The sequence below is a fragment of the Silurus meridionalis genome, chromosome 6, assembly GCF_014805685.1.
Source record: "Silurus meridionalis isolate SWU-2019-XX chromosome 6, ASM1480568v1, whole genome shotgun sequence".
Taxonomy (NCBI): Eukaryota; Metazoa; Chordata; class Actinopteri; order Siluriformes; family Siluridae; genus Silurus; species Silurus meridionalis.
In genome coordinates, this window is record NC_060889.1 from 30,410,839 (window position 1) to 30,438,597 (window position 27,759).

The window sequence follows — 27,759 nt, forward strand, 5'->3', positions numbered from 1 at the left end:
AGCCTGAGACTGAGACTGAGGCTGTGACTGAGGATGAGACTGAGAATGAGAGTAAGGCTGAGTTTCAGGCTGATGTTGACACTGAGACTAAGGTTGGGACTAAGGTTGGGTCTAAGGTTGTGACTAAGGATGAGGCTGATACTAAGCCTGGGGCTAAGACTGAGATTGAGGCTGAGAATAATCCTAAAACTAAGAAAGAAGCTTAGACTTGAGGCTGAAACTAAGCCTAAGGCTGAGACTGAGGTTGAGGCTGAGACTGAGGTTGAGGCTCTGACTAAGCCTAAGACTAAGGAAGAAGCTGAGACTTAGCTTGAGGCTGATGTTGAAACTAAGAATGAGGTTTAGGCTGAGATTGAGACTAAGGCTGGGACTAAGGTTGATGCTAAGAATAATACTAAGGCTAAGATTAAGGCTGAGGTTGAGGCCGATACTAAGGTCTCAGTAAAACTGAGGGTGAGTCTGAGGCTGAGGTTGAGACTGAGGTTGAGGCTGAGGCTGAGAATGGGACTAAAAATGGGGCTAAGCCTGAAACTGACAACAAGGCTGTGTCTGAGACAGAGATTAAAGCTGAGGCTGACACTGAAGTTGAGACTGAGGTTGAAGCTGAGGAATAGGCTTAGGCTAAGGCTGAGGGTGCTCTTTCTGTGAAACAAATCATCTTTCCTAAGCACCACATCAACAAAAGCAAGAAGATCTCCTCAAACCTTCCACATTTCTGCCTTCACACGGCTGCAGATTGAAGATAAACATGGCTAGCTCATGTTTTACGATACAAAATGTCTATAGTGAAAATGTTATGTATTTTCATTTGAAGTAGCAGTACAGTAGGAACTGTAGCTCAGTGCCAAAACATCTCCAAGCCAACGTTTCTGCGCTTCTCTTTCCTTCAAAATAACTACTGAAGTTTCAGCCAAAACATTGCTCGACCGCCTGCTGCTGAACTGCCAGATATCTGCTATGAATCCTGTAAATTATTTCTCACATATTTCACTGAATGTTACAGCATAGCACTGGTGAAGTCTATATCCTGATTGGGCTGAAAGTTTTCCTATAAGAGCAGCCCTCTCAGCAATTTTTAAATAATAAATGGACAAAACACCTGACCATGAGATTGTTTTATCATCTCATCACACATTTAGTCTCCATTTGCTGTGTGAATAACCTCCACGTCTCTGGGAAGATGTTCCACCAGATTTTGTGGAGACTTAAGCTCATTCAGGTACAATGGTCTCAGAGCTGGAGGTATTTCAGAAAAGCAAACAGACACAAGCTCAAGTTAAATCTGTGAAAGCTCAGGAGCTAACTGATTGCTGCTTTGATCACGCCAGATGTTGATTTGGTCCTGGAGCAGTGCAGCTTTTAGAGCGCTAAATGTTTCTTCAAGACGTGTTTATCTTCCAGATGGAGACTCTGGTTTACTTAAGAGCAGATGCGGATAATTAGTAAAAGGCAGGCGGATTGAATGGGGAATGGATTTGATGGACAAATTGGGAAAATAGAGTCAGGTGGTGGACTGATTTGGGAAAACCTGATAGACAGTTTGAGCTAGAGATGTAGGAAGGAAAAAAGATAGCTGATCAGAATGGAACAGCGTGGAAATGTGGGACTGGTTATAATGCACAACAGATAAACAGGTGATAGTGATGGACAGACAGGCAGAAATGCGAATCAAATAGAATTGGGGGACAGGTCAGGAAAAGAGACAAGGAGATGATGCAAATGGTTAGGGGCAGACAATTAGAGATGAGAATCAGATGGAATTGGAGGCAGTGGAGGAGAAGAAAAGATAGATAGAAATGATAGTGATGGACAGACTGGTAAATGTGAGAACTGGATGGAATTGTGGACAAGTGGAGGAGAAGGAAAAGCAGATTGAGGTGATAGTGAGGGACAGATGGGTAGAGATAACAGCCTGTTATAAAGAAAAACAAAAAGATGATTTGTCAAAATGGCCAATTAATGGTAAATGACAGGTGAATCACAGAGAAAGACAGATGAAGGTAATTGACAGACATGTAGAGTTGAGGAATTGAGGGATACATAAAAGATTTGTCCTAATGAATTAATGGAGGTGGGGGGTGGAAGAATAGGGGAGACAGGAGAAGACAGGAGAAAGTGATGGACAAACAGGTAGAATTGAGAAGTGGTAAAGATGAAAGGAAAAATAAACCTAATGGTAGATTTGAGGAGCAGATGAAATTGGGGTACATTTGTAGCTAATGAACAAATGCTGGTTAATGACCAGGTGTAGATTTTCCACTAACGAGTGTGTGAGGAATGGATGAAGATGGGTGGACAGGGGTGAATAGGTCGATAGAACAGACAGATAAAGATTCTGAGCAGATGCTGAATGTAACAACCAAGATGAGTTTTAGGTTTCAATTAAATATAAGTGAAGGTGCAGGTTATGTATCTTAAGTGGTGGACATGACAGGGGACAACAAGTGAATCCACTCCTAGACCAATGGGGGAAAAAAAACAGAAAGATAGAGACAGTTTGCCCATAAAAGAGCTAGTGGTGTGGTCAGGGTTGTGTCTCCTTACTTCTTGACCTGTTAGCTGCTTGACCTTAGTGGAGCTTTTGGCACCATTGACCAATATATCCTTCTTGCTAAACTAGAAAATGTTGGGTTAAAGGGAACAGCTCTCTCCTGGCTCAGGTCTTATTTGACTGATCGTTATCAGTTTATTGATGTAAATGGTAAAGATTGGTGTTCTGCAAGGATCTGTCTTCGGCCCACTGCTTTTCTCTTTATATCTGCTGCCTCTGGGTGGAATTATACATAAGCATGGTATTTGGTTTAATTGCTATGCTGATGATACCCAGCTGTATATTTCAGCAAAACCAGATGTATTCTGCTGCTATAGTGAGTCACGCAATTCCCAAACTGCACAGTGTCCTTAACGTTTATACAAAAATAAGTAGACTTAGTTCTCTCTCACAATAAGTAGTTCTCTCTCTCAGTCAAGTTGAACAAGCTCCTTAGGTACCAGTGACCACTCTTCCTGCCCCTCGCTCTTCAGATCTGCCCACTTTGTCCCGACCTGCCTCTGGATGGTGGACTCTTCAATTGAAGGCCACTCTGTGCAGCTGGAGATGGTTTTACATCTACTGCCTGGGGATCTATAAAATTACGGAGTAACACAGGAGCTTTAAGGATTTGGATTTGGACTGTAGATAATATCAACAGTCTGCTACACTGACTCAGGACTACAGTTTGCATCTGATCATCATCACTGCACACCTCAACATTGTTTAGCTGTAATTAACAGACATTCGGTGCAACCCAGATGTGGATAAGGTTCCCTCTTGTGTCTGGTTCCTCTCAAGATTACTTCCTTTTACCATCTCAGGAAGTTTTTCCCTGCCACAGTCGCCACCGGCTCACTTATTAGAGACAAACTTACAATAGAAATGAAGTGAATTAAAGAATAACTGAAGAGGTTGATATGAGGGACAGATTCGTGGAGGTCAAGGACAACTAAAAGTGAGGGGAAATGAAGGTAACATTTAAAGATCAGCAAGAGTTTGTATTTGAGGTAAGCTCTAGATATCTGTTAGTAAGGGGACAGAAAATGGACAGGCAAAGGTGTAAGTCCTGCAACTGTGGTGGATCTAGGGCATGCTAATTGAGGAATGAAAGACAGGTAAATGAGCTTGGAAAGTTTTGGAGATAAGGAACTTGTGAGAACAAGGTCAGAGACAGGAGGTAGACAAGGCATGTAAGGATCAAACGGAGATACCACAGGTAAGGAACAAAGGTCAGGACTCACGTCATAACCAGCGTCTCATCTCCGGGTTCACTGAGCAAGCCATCCACGAACACCGACGTGCTGGTGAAATTGTGGATGCTCCACGTATGTCCTTCATCCACGCTGAACCTGCAGAGACATAACCTCTTAGATCAGTGATTTTTTCTTTATTTCAAAAAATGAAAAAAAAAAACGATTGCACCTGCGTCATCGATCTGCTCTGTCTTCCATCACCAGGGACAACTTTTGTCATGGACTCATGCCATTGTTCATTGACCTGCGTTGTCTTCACTATCTTCACTATGATCAACCTACAGCATTCATTAGTCACCAGTTACGTTGCTTCGTGGTTTCCATAGCAACCACTGATTGAAATGATTCATTTACACAGTTTTCATACGCCATTGCTTTGGTCCTTTTCTTTACCCATCATTGGTCTACAACCCATTGTTTATGTATAATATGTTGTTTATTTGTTTTATCCACAAGTTCTACCAATTTTCAACCACGAGATTTTCATGTTCCTTGTTTTGACCTGTTAAGACTGAAATGATTAAACTTATGAAATCATGAATACTTAATGAGTTACTTCATGATGTTGATTACTTCATGAGTTTTTAGCAATAGTACACTATAAGGATCAAAGTTCTGGGCCTCCTGACGTTTCCAGCCATATTTAGTTCATCCCCGACTTTTACCACAAAATTAAAGGCACGCAATCATATATATATATATACAGTGGAACCTGGTTATCTCGACCTCGGTTAACTCGACAACCCTATTAAGTCGACGTTTTTGAAGTGGAACCGCCAAATTCTCGCTTTGTCTTAACATTTTTTATCGGTTATGTCAATTCTTTTATGTCGCCTAACCCTGATATCTCGAGCACAAGGGGAAAAATTTGCCATTTAACGTCGGTTATCTCGGTGCAGCCGCAGAAGAACTCACGGAAGTGGCGGAAAAATCAAGGCTTACAGCTGCTACAGGTGTTGTATTGTATATTGTATTGTATTGTGAATCTCTGCTGTTAGTTAGTGCACATATGCCTTTTGTTGTTAAATGTTATGCGATGAACAGGAGAGAAGCGCTTGGCAGCGCGGAACGTGGGATGAGCAGCAAAAGCATAGAATGAACACCGGCAGGATCGGGGGGATTTCGCGGTGCATTTTGGGAAGAAAAGCGCAGCCGTTGAGAGAGTGCCGGTGGGAAGGCACGTACCGGGATACACATGAGCGATAACAACGACCGCCGTGAACCAACATATACCAACAATAACGGACAGTGAGAGTGTGGAAGTTTAAATAGAAGCTGGTGATGATGATAAATGAGCACCATATGTGCTCGATTGAAGTGGAGCTTCAGAGAAAGTGGCCGAGAAAGCACCTGACACGCGGAAGGGGGCCGAAGGGGGCGTGGCAGGTGGATTCCTGACAGATAAACATGTACTGTATGTATTTTTATAGCATGCCTTCATCAAACAAATCGACCCCCTAGGACATCGACATAACCGGGTTCCACTGTATATCTTTATAGGTGCAAGCATGAAATTCACCTGAACTAGAAGAAACTATAATTCTGGGCAAAAAGTCAGCTCCATGAAGATATGCTTTGAATGGGTTGGAGTGGAAGATCTCATGCTTTAGAGCTCCAACCCTAACACCTTTAGATTGAATTGAACCCTAATTTCAGCCCACGCTTCCTCACCTCACATACATTTTGTGGCTAAGAAAACAAATGTGTGCCTTCAACTTTGTGGCAAAAGTTTGGAGAAGAACCACAGCTGGAAAGGTCAGGCAGCACAATACTTTGTAGATATGTAGTATATAGATCATGCATTACATGTTGTGGGAACACCGTAAGACATCATAAAACTTTGAACTGATGCCGATTTGAACGCATTTCAATCTTTTTTCTTGTGTTTACCAGACTTTTCCATTTCCTGGGTTGAAACATCATCTCCTTCGTCATCGTTTCTGATTAGACACAGTAGACTGAAATGAACACGGGCTGATGGAGTCATGAGCCGTGTTCTGCTTTCCTGCTCATCTGACAAGAGCTAAGAAAAGCAAGCTGTGACTCATATGCTCTCGTGCTCTATATGGTAATTTTTTTTTCATTTTTCATCCCTCGCTCACTGCAACATGCTAAAAATATGTCAACACGTGAACGGAGCGGTGGCTTGGAGCTGCATTCCTTGCTACGCAGCACTGGTTTGAGGTTTCACATTTTCTCAGGACTTTAACTTGCCTTGGGGCTTTAACAAATCCAGGGTTTACGATGACTTTGTGTGTGTGTGTGTGTGTGTGTGTGTGTGTGTGTGTGTGTGTGTGTGTGTGTGTGTGTTTGTTGCTCACAACGACTTGAACAATTTTTTTCATAGGAACTTGATGGCTTTCTGCATCTCAGTCCGGACAGTGCCTCATATCTGACGGATCCTGAAGTCTCTCTAAACGAGTACCGATGGAAAGAAACACAGTGATCAAAGGAAGAGAGAGGGAACGAGGGATTGAGCGAATGAGGGACGAGCTTCTCAAGTGGGAAGATGAATTTACTTGAGAGTCTCTCCAGGGCTGAATGTGTGAAACGAGGATAAGCGAGGATTCCCTCTTCTTGCCCTTTTTTCTCTCCTCTTTTTTTTTTCCTTTTCTCTTCCTCTGATGCTGTACACGATCTCCGCCTGAAGGCAAATCTCCCCTCTAATCTGTTCCTCTAATTAATTTTCTGTCACACCATCTAACATCAGAGTGAGATTAATGCTCAGACGTGCAGACTCGAAATGCGGACATACTTGAGGATCTTTAATGGGATGGACGTGTCTTTGATGGCCACGATGACGCCTCCATGATCCAGATACAGGATGTGGTGCTCCTCTTCAAACACCTGAGAAAATATGAACTCAGATAAGTGGCTCTGAGGTTCGGTTCATGGCAACTTCAGATGAAATTCAACCGAAACATCTATGCTAAGCTTCTAGGACCTTTTAAAAAAATGCAGAAGAGATGCTATGTACTAATCATCTTAAATACCAAACCTTAATACTGTAGTGTTTATTTCAAAGTATCTGGTGTCACTCTGAGGGTTTCCTTTTGAGTGTAGTTCCTCTCAGGGATGGTTGAATCAGTGGGTTCAATAGTAGAAGAGAGGTATCACTGAAGAAGTGGTAGATGGATGGAGGATGGATGGAGCAGTAAAGGAGTGGTAGAGAAAGGAAAAAGCATGGGGCAAGGGCAGAGAATGGAGGGATGAATAGCATAGTGGTAGAGGATAAAGGGATGAGTAGTACAGTGGTAGAGGATAAAGGGATAAGTAGTACAGTGGTAAAGGATAAAGGGATGAGTAGTATAGTGGTAGAGGATGGAGGGGCAAATAGTACAGTTTTAGAGAATGGAGGAATAAGTCGTACAGTGGTAGACAATGTGGAGATGAGTAGTACAGTGGAAGAGGATGGAGGTATGAGTAGTAAAGTGGTAGAGAATGGAGGGATGAACAGTACAGTGGTAGAGGATGGAAAGATGAGTAGTACAGTGGTAGAGGATGAAGGGATGAGTAGTACAGTGGTAGAGGATGGAAAAATGAGTAGTACAGTGTTAGAGGATGGAAGGATGAGAAGTACAGTGGTAGAGGATGAAGGGATGAGTAGTACAGTGGTAGAGGATGGAAGGATGAGCAGTACAGTAGTAGATGATGGAGGGATGAGTAGTACAGTGGTAGAGAATAAGTGATGAGAAGTACATTGGTAGAGGATGGAGGGATGAGTAGTACAGTGATAAAGGATTGAAAAAATAGCATATCAGATCAAGCGCATTTTTCTTTTAGAACTGGTGTTCTAGAGAATTAATCAACCCTTCTATCGAAATGATCAGACTGCAGTGCTCAACAGTGCAGAGCAATTTCGTCCACTGACAGCATGAGAAAGGAATGAGAGAAGAGAGGAACGAGAGAGAGCGAGGGAGTAGCGACGTCGCAACATTTATATTTGCCGAGCTAATCAGAGTCGCATGCCGAAATTGAAAACGCAAATGAGAATTGAAGAGATTACGATGGGGATAAAAAGGGATTGTGGAAGTCGAAATGCTGATGCGGCAAGAATGGAAAAGAAAGAGGGAGGGATAGAGAGAGAGAGAGAGAGAGAGAGAGAGAGAGAGAGAGAGAAAGCTCAAGGATGAATGCTACCACGTGCTCGCTCGGAGCCTTGAATTCAGCCACCGGCTATTTTCCGACTTCTACACTGTTAAATAAAGGAGGGCGCCATTATTTATACACGAGGTACTCCCATGATCGCTCTAATTAATGGGGGATGGAGGAAAGGCTGTTGCTTCCTCGATGACAGTTATGGATTTTTGACTCCAAGTCGGGACTGTTGTTGCATTGTGGGAAGCGAAATGAAAGAATCTTTGAAACTTGTTTTTTTCACTTAATGTCTTTTCACCAATGTTCTCACCTGTCTCCAGGTCTTTCCACAATCATTGGTGATGTACATCTCCTCTTTATATTCCACCAACTGAGACCCCAGATTCCCTGATAGACAAAGATAGAGAAAGTCAATGAGATGAAAGAAACTGTTTCAATTGATGTCCGCTTTTGAATTTTTCCTGTTAGAATTCAGTACGATTTTCTCCTTGCATGGGATTAAAAAACATAAAGAGAGTGAGGTAAAGAAAAAAGAGAAAAAGAGAAAAAAAAAGGGGACACTTCTTTAAGACAGGAAGCTGAGGGAACATGGCCAAGGGCGGCGTTTGACATCAAAGGCTTAGTGTAGTGCAAAAGCGTTGAAGCTGAACAAAATGTAATAATATTCCTGTGAAGCAACATATGCTGTTGATGAGGAAATGACAGAGAGAGCAAGAAAGAAAGAAAGAAAGAAAGAAAGAAAGAAAGAAAGAAAGAAGAAAACGCCACACACTTCTTGTTTCGAATCCTATTTCATGGGTTCGAATAAATAGAAGAAAGTCAACCATTACAACAAAGCGCTTCACACGCGATCACTTCCCAAAGGTGTCCAATATTGTTACGGAGGTCAGATCTCCTTAATAGAGATTATAGAAGATCTTCCTTTCCAAACCCGGATTTTTTGGAGATGGCGACGTGCACAGGAGCATTGGAACAGGTTTGGGTCTCCTAATTCACTTGAAGGGAAAATGTAATGCCGCGTCCAAAGACAATCTGTACAACTTTGTGTTTCTAACAGTTTGTTGAGGAACCATGTATGACTGGAAGAGTCTGATGTCCCCAGTAATTCTTTTTCTGTTTAATGTATTACTGCACAAATTAAACATCTTCTTCTTTTTCTTCTTTTTTCGGTTTCTCCCATTAGGGGCCGCCACAGCAGATCATCTGCCTCCACACCCCCTGTCCTCTACATCTGCCTCTGTGACATCAACTACCTGCATGTCTCTCTTCACCACATCCATGAACCTCCTTCTTGGCCTTCTTTTTTTCCTCCATCCTGGTGTCTCCATCCTCAGCATTCTCCTACTGATAAACCCCATGTCCCTCCTCTGCACATGTCCAAACCATCTCAATCACACCTCCCTCACCTTGTCTCCAAAACGTCCTACATGTGCTGTCCCTCTAATAAACTCATTTCTAATCCTGTCCATCGTCGTCACTCCCAACGAAAACCTCAACATCTTCATCTCTGCTACCTCCAGCTCCACCTCCTGTCTTTTACTCAATGCCATTGTCTCTAAACCATACAACATCTCAGGTCTCACCACAGTCCTATAAATGCACAAATTAAACATGACTTGCTAAAAAATCTCTGATGGACAGAATCTGCCTACGGTGTAATTAAACATTTCGTTCCTTACTGTATTTATATAGGAGCCTTATTCACCACTCACCTGCCCCCATAATGAGCCCGGGGGCGGAGTCTTTGGTGTGGACCGTCCCTGAAACGTACGGGTTGTCAGCCCATCTCAGGTGGAGGTGAAGATGACAGTCTGGCTATAGAAATAGAAAGAAAGAAAGCAAGAATGAGATTTACAATTGGTCCCCGTTAGGTTTTCTTTTATCTCACCGCCCCCTACTGATCACCTTTTTTTTAAGACTCCAAGTAAAATCTTTAAGCTACGATGGGGTAATCGTAACTTGTGGGCTACCTGTATTTGATTATAATCGATTACAGCCTTTAAGCATTTTTACTCTCCTGTATCCTTCATTAATTGAGTTGTCTGAATTTCATGTCTCTGCTTTTCCCCAACATTTTCATTTGAACCCAGCTGGTTAGTCACAGCCTGCTGTTTCGAACCCGAGATCTAACACACCCCATGTACACTCTGTTTCTACAATAGAAAGCACACACACACACACAAACACAGATGGTGTTGCATTCCAGCTGCCTTTTGTCAGATAAGTTACATCATAAATTATGCAGCAAACTCATCAAACAGTGTAAATGCTGGGTTTACGGCCATGCAGGAGCAACACACTCTGGTTAAAGGTGTTAATGTAGCAGCCATCACTTCATTAGAGTAAATCACATTAAAGATTCCTTCCTGAGGCGAGTTAAAAAAAAAAACAGTGTTGATCTAAAAAAACAGGGTTTTAAAAGTGTGAGAGAAAGAGAGAGAGAGAGAGAGTCTTGTTTCCATATGCATCATTATCTATTATTCTAAACATTTAGCAGTAATTAACAGAGAAGGGATTTATATAAACACAACACAAGGGCAAAATTCCATAAAAAATAATATGGGCAAATCAAACAGAATACTGATATTTTACCATCACACCACCCAAATATACCCTGACCCTTTACAAGCACACCATCCCTATTTACCCCGACCTTTTACCATCACATTATCCACATGTAGTCTGACCCTTTACCATCACATTATCCCCATGTAGTCTGACCTTTTACCATCCTATTATCCCTATGTATCCTGACCCTTTACCATCATATTATCCCCATGTATCCTGACCTTTTACCATCACATTGTACCCTCTTAGCCTGACCCTTTACCACCATATTATCCCCTTGTAGCCTGGTAGGTAGCCTGATAGGTACTTGAGAAAGGCCCTTAACCCTCTCTGCTCCTGGGACAATATATCATGATCTAATAGGTTCAGTCTATTACATTCCAGCCCTTTTTTACTCACACTATCCCAAGCCCATGAACATCTAAACCCTTTATCCCTATCCTATAACACTATCCTGAGTCCATCTACATCTCTGACCTGCATATCCAACCTAATTCCCACCCTAAGTAATACTATCTAGAGCCCATTTATATCCCATAGTTATTCCAAACACTATCCTGAAAATCACCAAGTACCTTAAAAGCATCTGACAAAAGAGATGCCCAAAACATTATAGATACAAATATTACCACAACTGCAGCATGATTATCTGATTCATTTTATTGCCTAACAAAAGTTTGAATAGACTCCACACAGTCTTTATTACTGTGGATACCTGCAGAACACAGCAGCATTACTATTCCTCATTCTAGTCAATTCTTAAGCAATACATTTAGATAATACACTCGAAGGAATGGAAAATAAAAGAAGAAAGTGGCATCAAAGGAACGAGAGAATCACTGGCAAAGAGAGATGATTGTGTGTCAAGGACAGAGAAAGAGATAAAACAAGTCGATATCCATTGTATTTGAAATAATGCATCAATTTTAAATAAAAACCCAGACTGTTCTACAAGTCTCTTTTCAGATTGCGGAGGAAGCCAAAGACCCCTGCTACTTTTCCACTACCCACAATGCCTTGTAAGATGAGATGAGTCAACCTCCTTGCTGGGAGAGGTCACAGGGTTCAATTTTCAGCCTTGGGTATGCATCAGATTGAGGAAAGAATAGAAACTATAAGAATAAATATCATTGTTAGAATACTGTGTATTCATGTGATGTTTGGGTGATGTTTTTGATTAGCTGAAGCCTTTTAAATTATGCTAATTAAGTCGTTATTCTCTTGAAGGGTTGAGCCAAACACGGCCATCTTGATTAGCATTATGTAAATGGCAGGGTGCGCTAGAAGCTTCTGTTCATTGTTAACTTGTTTGGGCATGTTGCTAACAAACAAGGGAGCGTGAATAGATTGAATTAGCTCACATGCAAATTGCCTGCTAATCGCTGGATTCTAGCCTTCATTTACTGTTTACGCAGATACTGTTTTTAGACATGATTTGGCCCAGTTCGTTGGAAACTGATTTACTATAGTCAGTAGACATTGTTTTAAGATTTCTGCAACATGATGCAGCATTAGCAACATGAACAGGATAAAGCAAAGACAGCAGGCTTTCTGGCTTTCATAGAAGTTTTCCTGGAGTAGAATGGTGAACTTGTTGGCAGGAGATCTACCTAGGAAGGTGCATGTTGTGAACATTTCATTAATGTTCCTTAGCTTCTTAACATCTATTTATGCAGCTGTGATTTAAACAAAGGGCATAACATTATGACCACCTGTGTCTATTGTGTTGGTCCCCATTTTGCTGCCAAAACAGTCATGACCTGTCGAACATTAACAGCATGAACTTTTTCAGCAGTTAGAGCTTCAGGAGCTCGTCTGTTGGGTTGGACCACACAAACCAGCCTTCACTCCCCATATGCATCAATGAGCCTCGGCTGCCCATGACCCTGTCGCCAGTTTACCGGTTTGAGGACAACATGTTCATTTGCTGCTTAATAAATATATTCACCCAGAGGGGCCATAGTAAAGATATTCACTTCGCTAATGTGGAAGTGTGGCACAGCAAAGCAACCCTCCTGGCTTTTAGCAAGCTGGCTTGCCAAACTCAGGGGCAGAGGGGCATCATGTTTACTAAAATTCTAGCTTAAATTTTAGCCTTTCTAATACAACAATTGGTTGGGAATTTGCCTCCTTATTAGGAATACTATAGAGACATATATGAGATGTAATACATTCTGAATGATCCCTTCTGGAGCAGAGAAGATACCCCTTCATGCTGAGTGCAGCATGGCAGCTTGGGGAAAGCTTCATTGTGATGTTTATTAACATGTCTCATCTTTGCCCCGTGTGTTTCCTTGAACATTCATTCACTGTTGTTCCCACTTCCGTGTTAGCTTCATGTGAAGTGGTAGCTCAGTGAGTTAATCTGCATGGAAGGTCATGAGTTCAAATCCCAGCACCATTAAGTTTGCGCTGCTGGGTCTTTACGCAAGGCCCTTACCCCGCAAGTTCTAGATAAGCTCTGGTGTGTAGTAAATACTTTGATTCAAGTATTGTGGTCAGTTTCTGGCATTTCTAAACCGTGTTTTGTTCTCGGTTTGTAGATCACCAGACTTTTGCCTGGTCCACGCCTTTGCATTCGCTCTGCTGTTCTTATAATAACCTGCTCTTACCCAGCACTTGCCTCTGCCTCTGCTAATGTGTGCCCTCAAGGACAGCAAGGTTAAAAGCAAATACAAATTTAGAAAAGTGAATGCAAGACCCAGGAATTTGTATATAACGCTTTATACCTGTTTGCAGTTCACCGGTTTGCCGTTCATGTCGACGGTAGGCGGAGCTAGCAGCTCCCAGTCACGCCCTTTGTTGTACGTGATGAGAGTCCTCACTTTGCCGTCTACTTTCTGATTGGCCAAGAAGACACCTTTGACTCCACGCACCTGCGAAAGCATAAAGGATGGAGTGGGGGGAGTTTATCAGGTTAAAGAGCGGTACTTAGTCGGTGTTCAGTACATCCTGTAATTAGATCCGACAGCGTCGCTGGGAATATGAAGGGCACTCATGTATAATGAATAATGCAATTTCTCCTCACGCCTTTAATAAAGTATGCAATGTAATTAAGTAAACAAGGATGTATCTGTCTATCGTCTTTTCTCTCTCTTTATCTCTCCCTCTCACACACACACACAGCTTAATTCCTAGCGTTTGGTCATTGTTCCTGACCTCCAGCACGTCAATGATGACGTTCTCCTCGGGCTGTCTGGTGCTGCGAACATTCTCCAGCAGAACGGAGTAATACACCCCCTGCTGGTCCGAGGCGTAGAGGTTATACGTGTCCGTCTGGTACCATTCCTGCAGGGCGAGCAGTACCTGGTTCTCATCCGTGCTCACAACCTGAACGTCCTACAAAAAGCCAAACATCAAATCAACACCACACCTCATTTGTTTTTTTAGAAAAGTTACATCAGGGGTGTCCAATCTTTTCCACAAAGAGCCGGTGTGGGTGCAGGTTTTCATTCCAACCAAGCCACACCAGATTCCACCTGATTACATTTTCATTTTGAATGGACTTTATGGTGTAGCCCTTGTCAGGGGCCCCTTTGTGGAAACGATTGGACCCCTGAGTTACATCATAGATGGAGTCCGTGTCTTTATGATTGTAAAAAATATCATTCAGGAAGTGTATAGTGTAAGTGTATCCGAAGGATTCGACAATTTCTGTCCATACAGGCTGCCCAGATGCTTGTTCAGTCTCTTGTCATTTCAAGACTTGACTACTGCAACTCTCTGCTGGCAGGTCTTCCCCTGAACGCTATTCGTCCACTGCAAATGATCCAAAACGCAGCTGCACGACTTGTGTTCAATCAGCCCAAGTTTTCCCACACCACCCCACTGCTGCGCTCCCTTCACTGGCTTCCAGTAGCTGCACGTATCAGATTCAAAACACTGATGCTTGCCTACAAGGCCAAAAATGGACCAGCACCATCCTACCTCAGTGACCTCATCACATCTCGCACTGCACCACGCTGTCTGAGATCCTCCAGCACTGCTCGACTGGTACCACCTTCTCTCAGAATGAGAGGTAAGTACAATTCAAGGCTCTTCTCTGTTCTGGCACCGAGGTGGTGGAATGAACTCCCCCTAGATGTCCGTACAGCAGAGTCCCTGACTATCTTCAAACGACGACTGAAAACCTACCTCTTCCTGAAATACCTAAACTAGCACTTTCCAAGTTTGTAGAATTCGAGTTATATTTATATTAAGTTTATAATCTTGCGTACCAGTGTAGATTTATTCATTACTAGAGACTCAAAGCACTTTTGTACGTCGCTCTGGATAAGGGCGTCTGCTAAATGCCACAAATGTAAATGTAAATGTAAATGTATAACCAGAGACGTTTGAACATAGATCGTCAGAGGGGCATCCCCTGAAAAGCTACCCCAAAAGTATTGGGACACCTGACTTCTCCAACCTATATGTAGTTCTTTTCCAAACTGTTACCACAAAGTTGGATGCACACACTAGAACTAATAGATCCAAACTTGCATGGCAATGCCCATGGGGGTGGACTGGGATATTCAAAAAATTCAAATAACAAGTGAGGTCAGATGTCCACAAACTTTTGGCCAAATAGATTGAGATCTTCATGACATCATCTTCTAATGACAACAAGATCCCAACACCAGTCCACTTTATAGCATCTTTTTATGACACAATGTCCTCACATCGTCCCTGACATCACCACAACACCTGAAGCAGGTTCTGGCATCATCTTGATTGTGTGTGTGTGTGTGTGTGTGTGTGTGTGTGTGTGTGTGTGTGTGTGTGTGTGTGTGTGTGTGTTTGAGATGTTCATGACTCTTCTTCTTAGGGTTGAAAAAGACAGCTTATGTTTCATTCAGACCTGAAAAACAGTGTGGCTCTTTCTCAGCATAACTGTAAGAACACATTCACACACAGCACACACACGCACACACGCGCACACACACACACACACACACACACACACACACACAGTGCGTCTCTGGTGAAAAGTGTGGACATTCACAAAACTGCGAGGAAAAAAAACAAACTGTTGATGTGACAGAAACAAACACACTGATCTTCACACTGTGTAGCCATAGAAACTGCAAGTCTACAACACACACACAAAACACACTTGTACAGAGTGACTAGTTGTAAAAATTAAGGCAGTAATTAAGTTCCCGCATAGGGACTGCAAACTAACAAAGAAACAAAAAAGGATCTCCGTCCTATATAATGTTTTAAGCCTGAATTCCTGTTTAACCCTGACTTCCTGCTTAATCCTGACTTCCTGTTCAACATTGACTCGTTCAAAACAGATAGATAGATAGATAGATAGATAGATAGATAGATAGATAGATAGATAGATAGATAGATAGATAGATAGATAGATAGATAGATAGATAGATAGATAAAAATAAATGAAGCTTCTCTGCTTTTTCTGATTATTTCAGGAGGCGGTGAGCCGTGAAGGAGACGAGAAGGAGAAAGTGAAGTGTTTAATATGCAGGAACAGAAACATCTCCAGGTAAGGAAACAGTAAACAAACAGAGGCGACGCACTCGTTCATCCATAACAGTAAAAACAGGCCATCGGGGAGACGAGAGACGACTCCCCCATTCCTCCTGCATTTTTCAAAGCTTCTCAATTATTCACGCTGGAAAATGCAGGCTTGGTGACAGACTCTTTCTATCTCCCTCTCTCTTTCCCCTTTCTCCCTTCATCCCTCACTCTTTCTCTCTCTCTCTCTCTCAGGGAAATGGCTTACATTTGACCCATCTGCTCAGTCAAGTGCTAAGTAAAGGAACAGCAAAAGCCGAGGGGGAGGAGGAAAAGAAAAACCCAGCTTCTTTTAGAGGAAGCTCTCACTCCAAACACACAACTTCAACACAAGTTACACACTCGGGACCTGCTCTGATACGTCAGGTGCATTGTGGCTAATCTGAGCATTCATTCCTGTACACATATCATATGTTAAAACTGAGAATATATAAAGAAAAAAATTGACCTTTTGAATTTGGTGGGTATCAAAAAAGTTAGTACAGGGAATGTCCCATGTGTGATACAGGATTCCAACTGCTCAACAGTTCTGGGTGTCCTTTGTTGTGTTTTTCGTTTCATGATGTGCAAAAATATTTCAAATGGTGGAAGGTCGAGACTGCAGGCAGGCCAGTTCAGCAGGGTTGAGTCCTGCTGATGCCAAAAAGTTCCTGGACACTTCTACAATAAAGTCATGCCATTGTAATAAATGCAGTATGCAGTTAGTATTGTCTTACTCAAATATGCAAGACCTTCCCTGTAAAAGACGTTTTCTGGATGGAAGCATGTATTGGCCTAAAACCTGTATATAGCATTCAGCATTGATGGAGCCTTTCCATGTGCAAGCTGCTAATTCCACTAATGGACTCCCATACAATCAGAGATGCAGCTTTTTGAACTGAGCACTAATAACAAGCCAGATGGTCCCTCTCTTCTTTAGTCCAGAGGACGTGGTGTCCATGGTTTCCAAAGAGAAATTTACATTTTAATTCACTCATCCACTTTTGCACTTTGCCTTAAATGAGCTTTGGCCCAGAGAGGATGGCAACGTTTCTGGACCATGTTCACGAATGCCTTCTTCTTTGCATGATAAAGATTCCACCTGCATTTGTGGAGGACATGGCAAACTGTGTTCACAGACAATAAACGCTGGAGTGGTTTCTGAGCCCATTGCAGAATCTTGACTGTTTTAAATGCGTTGGCCCCTGAGGCCCCGAAGATCACGACCATCCAATATTGATTTTTGATGGCCCTTGTGCACAGAGATTTCTCCACATTCTTTGAAACTTATGATGCGATTATGTTCTGTAAAGGATGAGATATTCAACTGTATTCCAATTTTATGTTGAAGAACATTCTTTGTAATCTTTTACAGATTGTTAAAGCTTTGCACATCTTTAGTTTATACCTATAGTAGAGTATAGTTTATTTTAACCTTATTTTAACCTTTCTCTATTAGTTTAATTTCAATAACAATTTTTTTCTAGAATTTTGTTGCCCAGTCCAAACTTTTTTGAGATGTGCTTCAGCCATTAAAATAAAAAAAATAAAAAAACATTATTTATCTTTACAATTTCTTTAGTTTAATCATTTGTGTAAATTTTTGCTCATTTAATAATGTAAAAATATTTGCATTTTTTTTATGCTCTATTGTAAAGGAAATATGGGTTTATGAGATTTGCAAATCAAAGCATTCTTTTTTTTTCCACAGCAGTCTAACTTTTTTGGAATTGGGCAATAAAAAATAGATAGATAGATAGATAGATAGATAGATAGATAGATAGATAGATAGATAGATAGATAGATAGATAGATAGATAGATAGATAGATAGATAGATAGATAGATAGACAGACAGACAGACAGACAGACTGCAGTAAGGGTACAGTGAGGGATCAAGAGAGCATCACAAACAGGAGTGTTAATAATGAACACTGCACATTATTAACCCGCACCACACACTCCTGCAGCAAACAGTGTAACTGAGAACACAGACACAAACACACACACACACACACACACACACACACACACACACACACACACACACACACATTTCTCCAGTGCATGTCCTCACTCTCAATTTAGATCACATTTTAATGAGACAATTCACCTGTGACCTCAGCCATGATCAATAGTATTCTATTACACACACACACACACACACACACACAGACACACACACACACACACGGTTAGAGTGTCACATCACCATACATCTCTTTAAACATTTAAACAATATGCATCTATCCAGACAGACAGACAGACATGTAGACAGACAGATAGACAGATATACAATACCCTTTCATCCATTCATTCTTTCCTCTCAACATTTACAGCTTTTTCCCATTAATCTCTCCATTCATCCTTCCATTCATCCATTTTTATATATACAGTATATATTCTTCTTCTTCTCATCTCCCTGCAGTTTTCCTCTATTCAGTATGAATACATTCCTCTATAAATCATGCTGCATCTGCCAAACCTGGTCCAATTATCCTCCCATATATATCCCTCTATCCTTCCATCCATCCATCCCTCTATCCATCCCTCTGTATCTACCTTCGGCAGGGCGAACTTGGGCAAGCGCATCTGCACAAACTCATTCCTCCGATATGAGACATAGCACTTGGTTCGATTAGCCATGGTCACCTGGAGAGAAGAGAGAGAGAGAGAGAGAGAGAGAGAGAGAGAGAGAGAGAGGGAGCAGTATTACTCAATCACACAGTGGCAGCAGTGTAAGCATTAACATCCATCCATTCATTCATAAATCCTTTCTTTCTTTCTTTCTTTCTTTCTTTCTTTCTTTCTTTCTTTCTTTCTTTCTTTCTTTATTTTGAGAATGTATATTTCAATTAATTAAATTAACCAATAATATATTTAATTAAAATAAGACCATTTATTCATTCAATCATAGATAGATAGATAGATAGATAGATAGATAGATAGATAGATAGATAGATAGATAGATAGATAGATAGATAGATAGATAGATAGATAGATAGATAGATAGACATCCTCTATTTTTATTCTTTCAGTCACAAACACACTTTTTATTTTAATTTCTGTATTCGGCTAATTATTGGTTTATTTTTTACTCTCTTCCAATTACTATTAGTTTGTTTACTCGTTTATTTCAATGAATTCATTTATCCGTGTCATTGTACTGATTCATGTCTCCGCCCCTTTCCCGTCATTGGTTGTTTTCCTCATGTCTCCATCATTTACTTTTATATAAATAAGCACACTCTACGGCCAAAAGTATATGGACACCTGACCATAAGATTCCTATGTGAATATTCTTGAACATCCCATTGCACATTGAGTCTGTTATATCATTCTCCACTCTTCTGAGAAGACGTTCCACCAGATTTTGTGGAGATGTGTGTCAATAAAATCAGGTACTGATGTGGATAAGATGCATTGAGGAGGCCTGGGGTGAAGCCAATGTTCACATCTATCTGAATAGTGTCAGAGTTTTACAGCAGGAGATCTTCCACACACTTCCAACCCATGGAGAGCAGAACTTAATGGAGCTGGTTTTGTGTCATGCTGGAACACATTTGAGTTTCCTAGATCAAGTGGAGGAAAATCCAAAAACATCCTACACAATCGTGTGCACAACTTTGTGGGAACAGTTTGGAGAAGAACCACATACGAGTGAAAGAGTCAGGTGTCCTGATACTTTTGGGTACGTGTTGCTCCCTCACCTTCACAAACACGTAGTCGTTCTGCACTGAAAGGGAGTTATGGTCGATTTTCCCGAGGAACTGCACCGTCACCATCTTATCCGAGCAGTTCTGTATCAGACACGTGACATACAGGCAACCTACACACACACACACACACACACACACACACACACACACACACACACAAAAAGTTTGCCTGAAGAGTTCAAGGAAATGCACACTACGCATTTACAATTTTGTATGTGTGTGTTTGTGTGTGTGTGTGTGTGTGTGTGTGTGTGTGTGTGTGTGTGTGAGTCGCTTGCTTCATTAGTTCGATGTCAGGAAATTAATTTTGGACTGTTAAGGGAGACGCAGTATTGAATTTAGAATTTCACTCAATCGCTACATCAGCACCATTCTCACACACACACACACACACACACACACACACACACACAGTAAAAAGCAGCGATGCAGAACATGATTAACTAGACACGCTGTGATTGGTCGGATGAAGCCGGTTCTTTTGGGACCTCCAGGTTTCCTCCTCAGAGCTGATTGTGAAGAAAAACATCATCAGTTTCTGAATGTAAGGTTCCGGAGCATACCATTTCTTCTGCAGTGGTACAATCCATAGTCTGCTATTACAAACGCTCGAGCTATGCCTAATGGTCCAAATTCTGCATTCTGATTGGTCAGAATTTGTTGATACATTTTCCAGAACTGCAGCACCGACAGTCTCATGGATTTACGCTCGTTATAGTTTCTATAGCAACAGTTCCACAACGCACATGCACGCACAGAATGTCCATCTACAAATTAAAATCAGCTCCATTCTCAGCTGTGTGTGTGTGTGTGTGTGTGTGTGTGTGTGTGTGTTTGATCAGGCATGCAGACGCAAGCTGTTTACCCTGTGAAGGTTAACTGTTGTTAAGCAGACACACACACACACACACACACACACACACACACACAAGATGAATTCTGGGGAATTTCAACACTCAAATTCCTTGGTGAATAATTTAAACAACCTCCAAGGTCAGAATAAATCTAAACTCTTAAAGTCTGTCTGTCTGTCTCTATCTATCTGTTTAATGTGTTTCTCTAAAAATGTCTGTCTGATTTGTTTATCTGTCTGTCTGTATCTCTCTCTTTACTTCTATCAATTTGTTTTAGTGTCTGCTTCATCTCTCTTCATTTCTATCTTTCTGTTTGTTTATTTGTCTATCTGTCTTTCTGTCATTTTGTTTAAATTGTCTCTCTCTCTCTCTCTCTCTCTCTCTCTCTCTCTCTCTCTCACTCTTTAGTTAGTTTCTTTGTCTGCCTCATTGTTTTCTACCCTTTTCTTTCTTTTTGTTTGTCACCCTCTGTCTCTCCATGTTTCTCCCTGACTTTCTGTCTGTCTGTCTGTCTGTCTGTCTTTTCTCTATTTATCAGTTTGTTTTTGTCTATTTATCTCTGTCTCTTAATGTTTCTCTCAGACTTCCTGTCTGTCTGTCTGTCTGTCTGTCTGTCTGTCTGTCTGTCTCTCTCTCTCTCTTATTGATTTGTTTTTGTGTCTGCCTCATCCTTTTCTCATCTGTGTATTTCTGTCACTTGATCTGCCCCTTTATGTTTCTTTCAGCATGTCTGTCTGTCTGTCTGTCTGTCTGTCTGTCTGTCTCTCTTTCTCAAGATTAAAAGAATAAAAGGTTTATTGGCATGACAAATATAAACTTTGTATTGTGGCTACAGGCTTCTAGAATACACAAACATAATAACAGAAATAAAAGTCAATATAAAAAATACAATAAAAACAATACAGATAAAAAAAAAAAAACAATATTATTAAAAAAAAGTCATTTTAATTAAACAGGAAATTTGAAAAAAATAAAATTGAAAATGTAATTTTAGTTGGGGAAGTTTATTGAGGGCTGGTGTTTTCTGTGCTTACTAGTAGGTGTTGGTGTGTAAGTGTGTGATGGTGGTGTTTAAGTGTGTTTGTGTGTGTTTCTCTGAGACTGTCTGTCTGTTTTAATTCTTTCTTTCTTTCTTTCTTTCTTTCTTTCTTTCTTTCTTTCTTTCTTTCTTTCTTTCTTTCTTTTGTTCGTTCGTTCGTTCGTTCGTTCTATCAGTTTGTTCCTGTCTGTCTGTATGTCTAATTGTCTGTTCATCCTTTTCTTGTCTTTGTTTGTGTTTGTGACTCTGTCTATCTCTCTTTTTATCTGTCTTTTTGTTTTTCTCACACAATCTGTCTGACTGTCTATCTGTCTGTGTGTCTCTCTCTATGCCCCATCATTTCACTCTTTTTTCCTGTTTGTTTTCTTTATGTCTCGGTCATCCCGCCTCTTCCAACTTGTCTTTCTCTATGTGTCTTTCAGACTTTCTGTCTATCGATCTGTCTTTGTCTCAGTCTCTCACCTCCACTAGTGTCTTGAATCTCCATGTGAACCAAATCGGGGTCCACATCCACCCCGGCAACAGACCTGCGATAACAGAGGGAAAAAAAGAGACAGACAGACAGACAGACAGACAAAGAGAGAGGCTGTAAGAGACTGATATGACTGATTGTTATAGAAAAATAATAAAAGACATTTACCAGAATACTTTGTCTTTGGTCACTCGCTCCTGTAGCAGCCTCCATTTCCTCCCCAGATCAGTGGACACGTAGACCTGTGAGGCAGAGAGGAGACAGTGAAGAGTAGAATGTCCTTCATTAGACAGATGTTTGAGAACTTCCTGGTCTTCACTGTGTAGTGTGTCAGAGTGCAGTAATGTGTGTTGTGTGTAGTAAGAACCAGGGACGGGAACCTGAGTCAAACCTTCTCAACTTCCTACACACTGAAGTGTAGGAGAGTTGGGAAGAGTTAGACACTGGTGTCTGATGAGATCCGAGCATAAAACCCAGTCACAAACTAACACTAAACTGCTAAAACTAAACACTAAACTGCTAAAACTAAACACTTAACTGCTAAAACTAAACACTTAACTGCTAAAAATGCCTCACATGGATAAAAGAAGCGTGTGATACGACCTATTAAAATGTATGCTAATCTCAGTACACTCCTACACTCACACGATCAAGCAAGTGGGCGCTAATCACTTGGTACACGGAGAGTAGTAACGAGAAGATCCGCACTGTTTACCGTGAACCGTTTTGCTAATACTTAAGCTAACCCTGGCCATGTCTGTGCAAGCTTGTGAATTTTACAGCGCAGTGTGTGTTTGTGTGTGCGTCGGTGCTTCTTCCTATAACGCGATGGCATTGATTGAGTGTCTCTCTTACACACATATAGTTTAAAGAAGGAAAACACACATACACACACATACTGTACACACACTTCAACAGCATGCACACTTTATTGGGAAGCAGTCCAGGCCCACGGCCTTCCACTTGTAACTCTAATGAGGATGCCGATACACTACAGAGGAATAAAATGCCGCCGGGAGAAATGCGTAGTAGTACAAGATGCTGGTCTGAGTTGCCAGATCATTACGTTATAATATATGATGTCGTTTAGACTCCATGATTATTCCACCCAGAGCATTTAGGTCTAAAAGCACGAAATACAGAGTGGAGGAGTCGGGAATCGACTACTTTAGCACCAAGATTACTTGCTAATCCCACTTTGGGAGCGTTGATTTTATGGACAAATGAATCCTACCTGAGGGAAAGTATTACATTTATACAAGACAACACTGACAGGAGACAAAATAAAACCATTTACTAAAGTAAAATAAAAAACGAGAATGTTGTAACAAGAATACACCATGATCAACAGCATCATGAGATACACTATATGGCCAAAAGACCTGAATTTTTGAACCATTACCATAAATTTGGAGGCCAACCATTCAATAGAACATCTTTGGAATATGGTGGCATGAAATATTTCCTTTACTTACACCTCCTAAACCTGTTCCAGCATGACAGTATGGTACACAAAGCAAGCTCCGTGAAGGACTGCTTTTCATGGGTTGGGAGTGTGTGGAAGATTTCCTGTTATACAGCTGTGACCTAAATGCTATTAAACTGAAAATGATTATAAATCCTGACTGCATCCCAGGACTTCTCACCTCCATCAGTACCTGACTTTACTAACATCTTTCCCTTGTGTCTGAACAATCTCCACAGAATGTTGCATGATCACACTTCCAGTGGGAGACTATGGGTAGGATTTCATTCACACATTCCCTATATACAGACCATGGTGTTTGTGTAAATTCTTCAGCCACCTCAAGGTATATAATTAATACTTCAGTACTAATGTGCATGTGGCTAAGATTGACTTTTATTTGAGTCTCTCAGAACATACACTGGAACAAACAACTCAAACACAACCTACCGTGGCCTCTTTGCTGTAAGCCAGCAGCTTGTCCTCATCTGATGGATGGAATAGGAGTGTCTCGATGGTGAAGGACAACGGTTGTCTCTGGAATGACGCTCCCTCATCTGTGCTGATGAAGAGCATTTGATCTTGTTCATTAATGGTGGAGCTGATCAGGATCACCTGCACACACAAACACAATAAAAAGCCAATATACCCATTACTTTGCAATCACATGCTCAAAAGATGCAACAGTGCAACAAATATGAAAACTCCACCCCTCACAGTAAGGCATGGTGGTGGTAGCATCAGGTTCACACCGTGTTCATTGTTTTCTGATGAGTCAAACTTAAATGTCTGACCACATTCAAGAGAGTTATGGTGTGAAAAGGAAGGTTACCACCCATACTACATGCATGCATGGGCTGCAATATAATGGTATTCCCATGGTATACTTTTGTGAGATTAGAAGTATAATAACTACCATGGACAACCGAATCATTTAGGAGTACTGTGTTCACCAGTACACACGTCAAGATGCAACAAAGTGGTTTGATAACCAGTCAAGTGAATTGATTATCCCTCATGGCCTGCATAGTCATCAGGTCTAAAATTATTAAGCTAGTTTGGGGTGTTCTTGATTGGCTAGTCAAGTCAGGTTAAGTAAACATATTTCTTAACTAGCATCACCATTGTTCATCAAGATGAATGGCTCAAAAACCGCTCTGGCCACTGTGCAGGACTTGTATCTGCCATGATCAAGAAAAACTGTTGTTTTCTGAGAAAACCATGACTCCTACTTACCCAGAATTTTGTCCTGGACTTGTTTTGCTAGCTTCTTGCCCTATTTACATTTAAGGATTTGGCAGGTGTGCTTATACAGAGTGACAGATATTATCATTTGTGTATTTGATGGTTATGGGCCTTGCTCAAAGGCTCAGCAGAGGCAGCTTGGCCATGCTAGGATTGTATCTATTGCTGAGAGAAAAATGTCATAAATGTAAATAGGAGCTAGATGCTAGCAAAACAAGTCCAGGACAAAGTTCTAAGAATATATCAGTCATAATTCCAAAAAATATCCCAGACTAGGGATGGGTCTCTGGCATTCATAGGTGTGTAAGCTCATCGTTAGGAGATTGTATCTTGGCAGTTAGGGCATTGGACTTTGGATTGGAAGGTTATGAGTTCAAGTCCCAGCACCACCACTGCTGGACCGTCGAGCAAGGCCCTTAAACCTCAACTGTTCAGTTGTATAAATAGAGACGTCCCCATGAGCCATAATGTAATGTGTTATCACTGACACTCCGAGTCATAGCCGTTTGAGCTGCAAAGCCGAATCGCCCCACAGAGTCGCTGTAATTGTGTATAAACTCAGATTAGAAAGTGTAATCCCTGATCCATGGCTTTAAAAGATAAAATCACAGTCCCAACAGATTATCTCAGAAGTCAGATTTCCTTTTAAGGGCTCCTGGCTACTCAAAGCAGTCACTTAGCAAACACTCATTCAGGAGAGACTATAAAATAGAGAAGAGACTGAAAGAGATAGTGATGTAAAGTACACAAAGATGATACAGAGGGTTATCTCTTCTGCATTTATCCAGAAAAAAGTCAAGATGAAATATAATCTAGTTGCTGTGAGATGTGCTCATTGAGTTTGACAGTCTTTACATGAAAATGGTCTGGCTGTACCAGCCAATCAGAATCATCACTAAAATCAAGATGCTTATTATATTTCCTATACGATATTAATGCAGCAATAGTAACAAAGGTGTGACCTGTGTGCCTGTCAATCCTAGTGAAAGAGGTGTGGCCTCTCTAACTGACATTTCTTATTAAATGGGTGTGGCCACTAGGTGTGCCAGTCTCAGTGAAGTGGGTGTAGCCCCTGCATCATTCTTGGTGAGAAGGCCTCCCCTCTGAACATGTCAGTAGCAATTAAGGAGGTGTAGCCCCTGTAACTGTCAGTCTCAATGAAATAGGTGTGGCTTCTCTACTTGTCAGTCCCAGTGATAGAGGTGTCACCTTTGTACCTTTCAGTCTAATTAAAGGAAGTGTGGTGTCTGTACATGTCAGTCCCAGTAAAGGAGGTGTGGCCCCTGAACATTTCAGTCCCAATAAGACCTACCAGTGCCCATCTGTACCTGCCAGTCTTTATAAAGGAGGTGTAGCCTCTTTACTTGTCAGTGGCAATTAAGGAATCATTTTACATTTTTACATTTGCGGCATTTGACAGACGCCCTTATCCAGAGCGACTTACAACTGAGCAGGGGAGGGTTTTAGGGCTTTGCTCAAGGGCCCAGCAGTGGCAGCTTGGTGGTGGTGGGATTTGAACCTGTGATCTTCTGATCCAAAGCCCAATGCCTTAACCACTGAGCTACCACCTCCCTTTAATCATCACCTCTGTGCTTGTCAGTCTCAGTAAAGGAGGTGTGGCCTCTCTAACCTGCCAGTACCAATAAAGGAAGTGTGGTCTCTGTACATGCCAATACCAGTAAAGGAAGTGTGGTCTCTGTACATCTTAGTCCTAGTAAAGGAGGCATGCCCTCTGTACCACGGTCTGGTTAAAAGAGGCGTGGCTTCTGCATGTCTGCCCACACAGTCCCTTGATTGAGCTCTAAATGATATTGAATTGAAATCTCTAGTTTTTAGCTGTGGCTATGACTCATATGTGAACGATGAATACGTGAGTCACTTGTCATTGAAAAGGATGGAGGAAAAGAAAGAAAAAGTGTGATGAGAAAAGAAAAGTAATGGATGAATAATCGGGAACAACTTTGACAGCAGTAACAGACAGGATGTAAGAAGCTTGGCGGCTCTACACACAGCGTTAAACGTAGGTCTAGCCGGCTGCAGAACAGAGACTGTTTATCTCTCCGGTTGTCATTAATGTCTTTCTTTCGGTGCCTGCAGAGAAAAACTTATCGTCTCTCAGATTCCACAGCGGCCAAAGAAACCATTATTATACACTGAGACAGCCGAGACATCCCGAAACCTATAGACACACTGCATACGTACACTATGGTACCTCTCTATCTGTCTGTTTCTCTCTCCTTCTTTCTGTCAGTCTCTCTACCTCTTTCTGTCTCTCTCCTGCTTTCTGTTTGTCTGTCTATATCTTCCTCTTTTTGTCTCTTTCTCTTTATTTTCCTGACTGTCTATCTGTCTTCTCTTCCATTTCCTGTCTATCAGCCTGTTTCTTGTTTCCTTTTCTGTCTGCCTATCTGCCCTTCTTTCTTCATGTCTCTCTCTATGTCTTTTTGGCTGTCTTCCTCTGTTTTTTTTTCTGTCTGTGTCTTTCACTTCCTTTTTCTGTCTCTCTCTCTCCCTTTTTGTCTGTGTGTCTTTCCTCCTCTTCTAGTTTGTCTGTCTGGCTGTCTATCTGTCCCACTATTTCTCTCTTTCTGTCTGTCTGCCTCTTTATTCATCATTCAGTCTTTCTTTAAGTGTGTACTGGTTCCTCCCCTCAGTTCTCCTGCAAAAAAAGGTATTGCTGTAAAATGTCTCTCCTTTTATCAGTGATGAGGCGATTGTGAAAGAGCTGTCTCGGTACGGGCGAACTGTCTCCACATTAAGAAAATCCCCCTCAGCTGTAAGTCCCCACTAGTTTAATTAGTGTCTTTTAGGCGGATGGTGTTTATGGTTCTGAATGAAGGTGTTGAGGATCGATGGGTTTAACTACAACATCTTCGTTTTCACTCAGAAATTAAATGTTTTAAATGTGGTCAGTTGTGCGCAGCATCTTGTGCGCACCTGTCCTGAAAGACAGAGTGACCCCGGTGTTTCCAAGCGACCAGGGCAGGAAGCAGCTGAACCTGCTGGAGTCGTTCCC

General features: G+C 41.5%; 1 protein-coding gene across 1 annotated transcript in view; it reads right to left on the minus strand.

The window, feature by feature from the left end:
• The window catches only part of sorcs2 (sortilin-related VPS10 domain containing receptor 2), a 151,962-nt gene that overhangs the window by 13,268 nt on the left and 110,935 nt on the right, over positions 1–27,759 (minus strand). Inside the window, exons 4-14 of the mRNA XM_046851044.1 lie at positions 23,949–24,113; positions 22,202–22,275; positions 22,024–22,088; positions 19,660–19,778; positions 18,512–18,601; positions 13,612–13,791; positions 13,182–13,328; positions 9,597–9,699; positions 8,195–8,271; positions 6,542–6,633; positions 3,775–3,882 (exon numbers count right to left, since the gene is read on the minus strand). Coding sequence (XP_046707000.1) covers positions 3,775–3,882; positions 6,542–6,633; positions 8,195–8,271; positions 9,597–9,699; positions 13,182–13,328; positions 13,612–13,791; positions 18,512–18,601; positions 19,660–19,778; positions 22,024–22,088; positions 22,202–22,275; positions 23,949–24,113 — 1,220 coding nt within the window. The remainder of the gene's footprint in view (positions 1–3,774; positions 3,883–6,541; positions 6,634–8,194; positions 8,272–9,596; positions 9,700–13,181; positions 13,329–13,611; positions 13,792–18,511; positions 18,602–19,659; positions 19,779–22,023; positions 22,089–22,201; positions 22,276–23,948; positions 24,114–27,759) is intronic.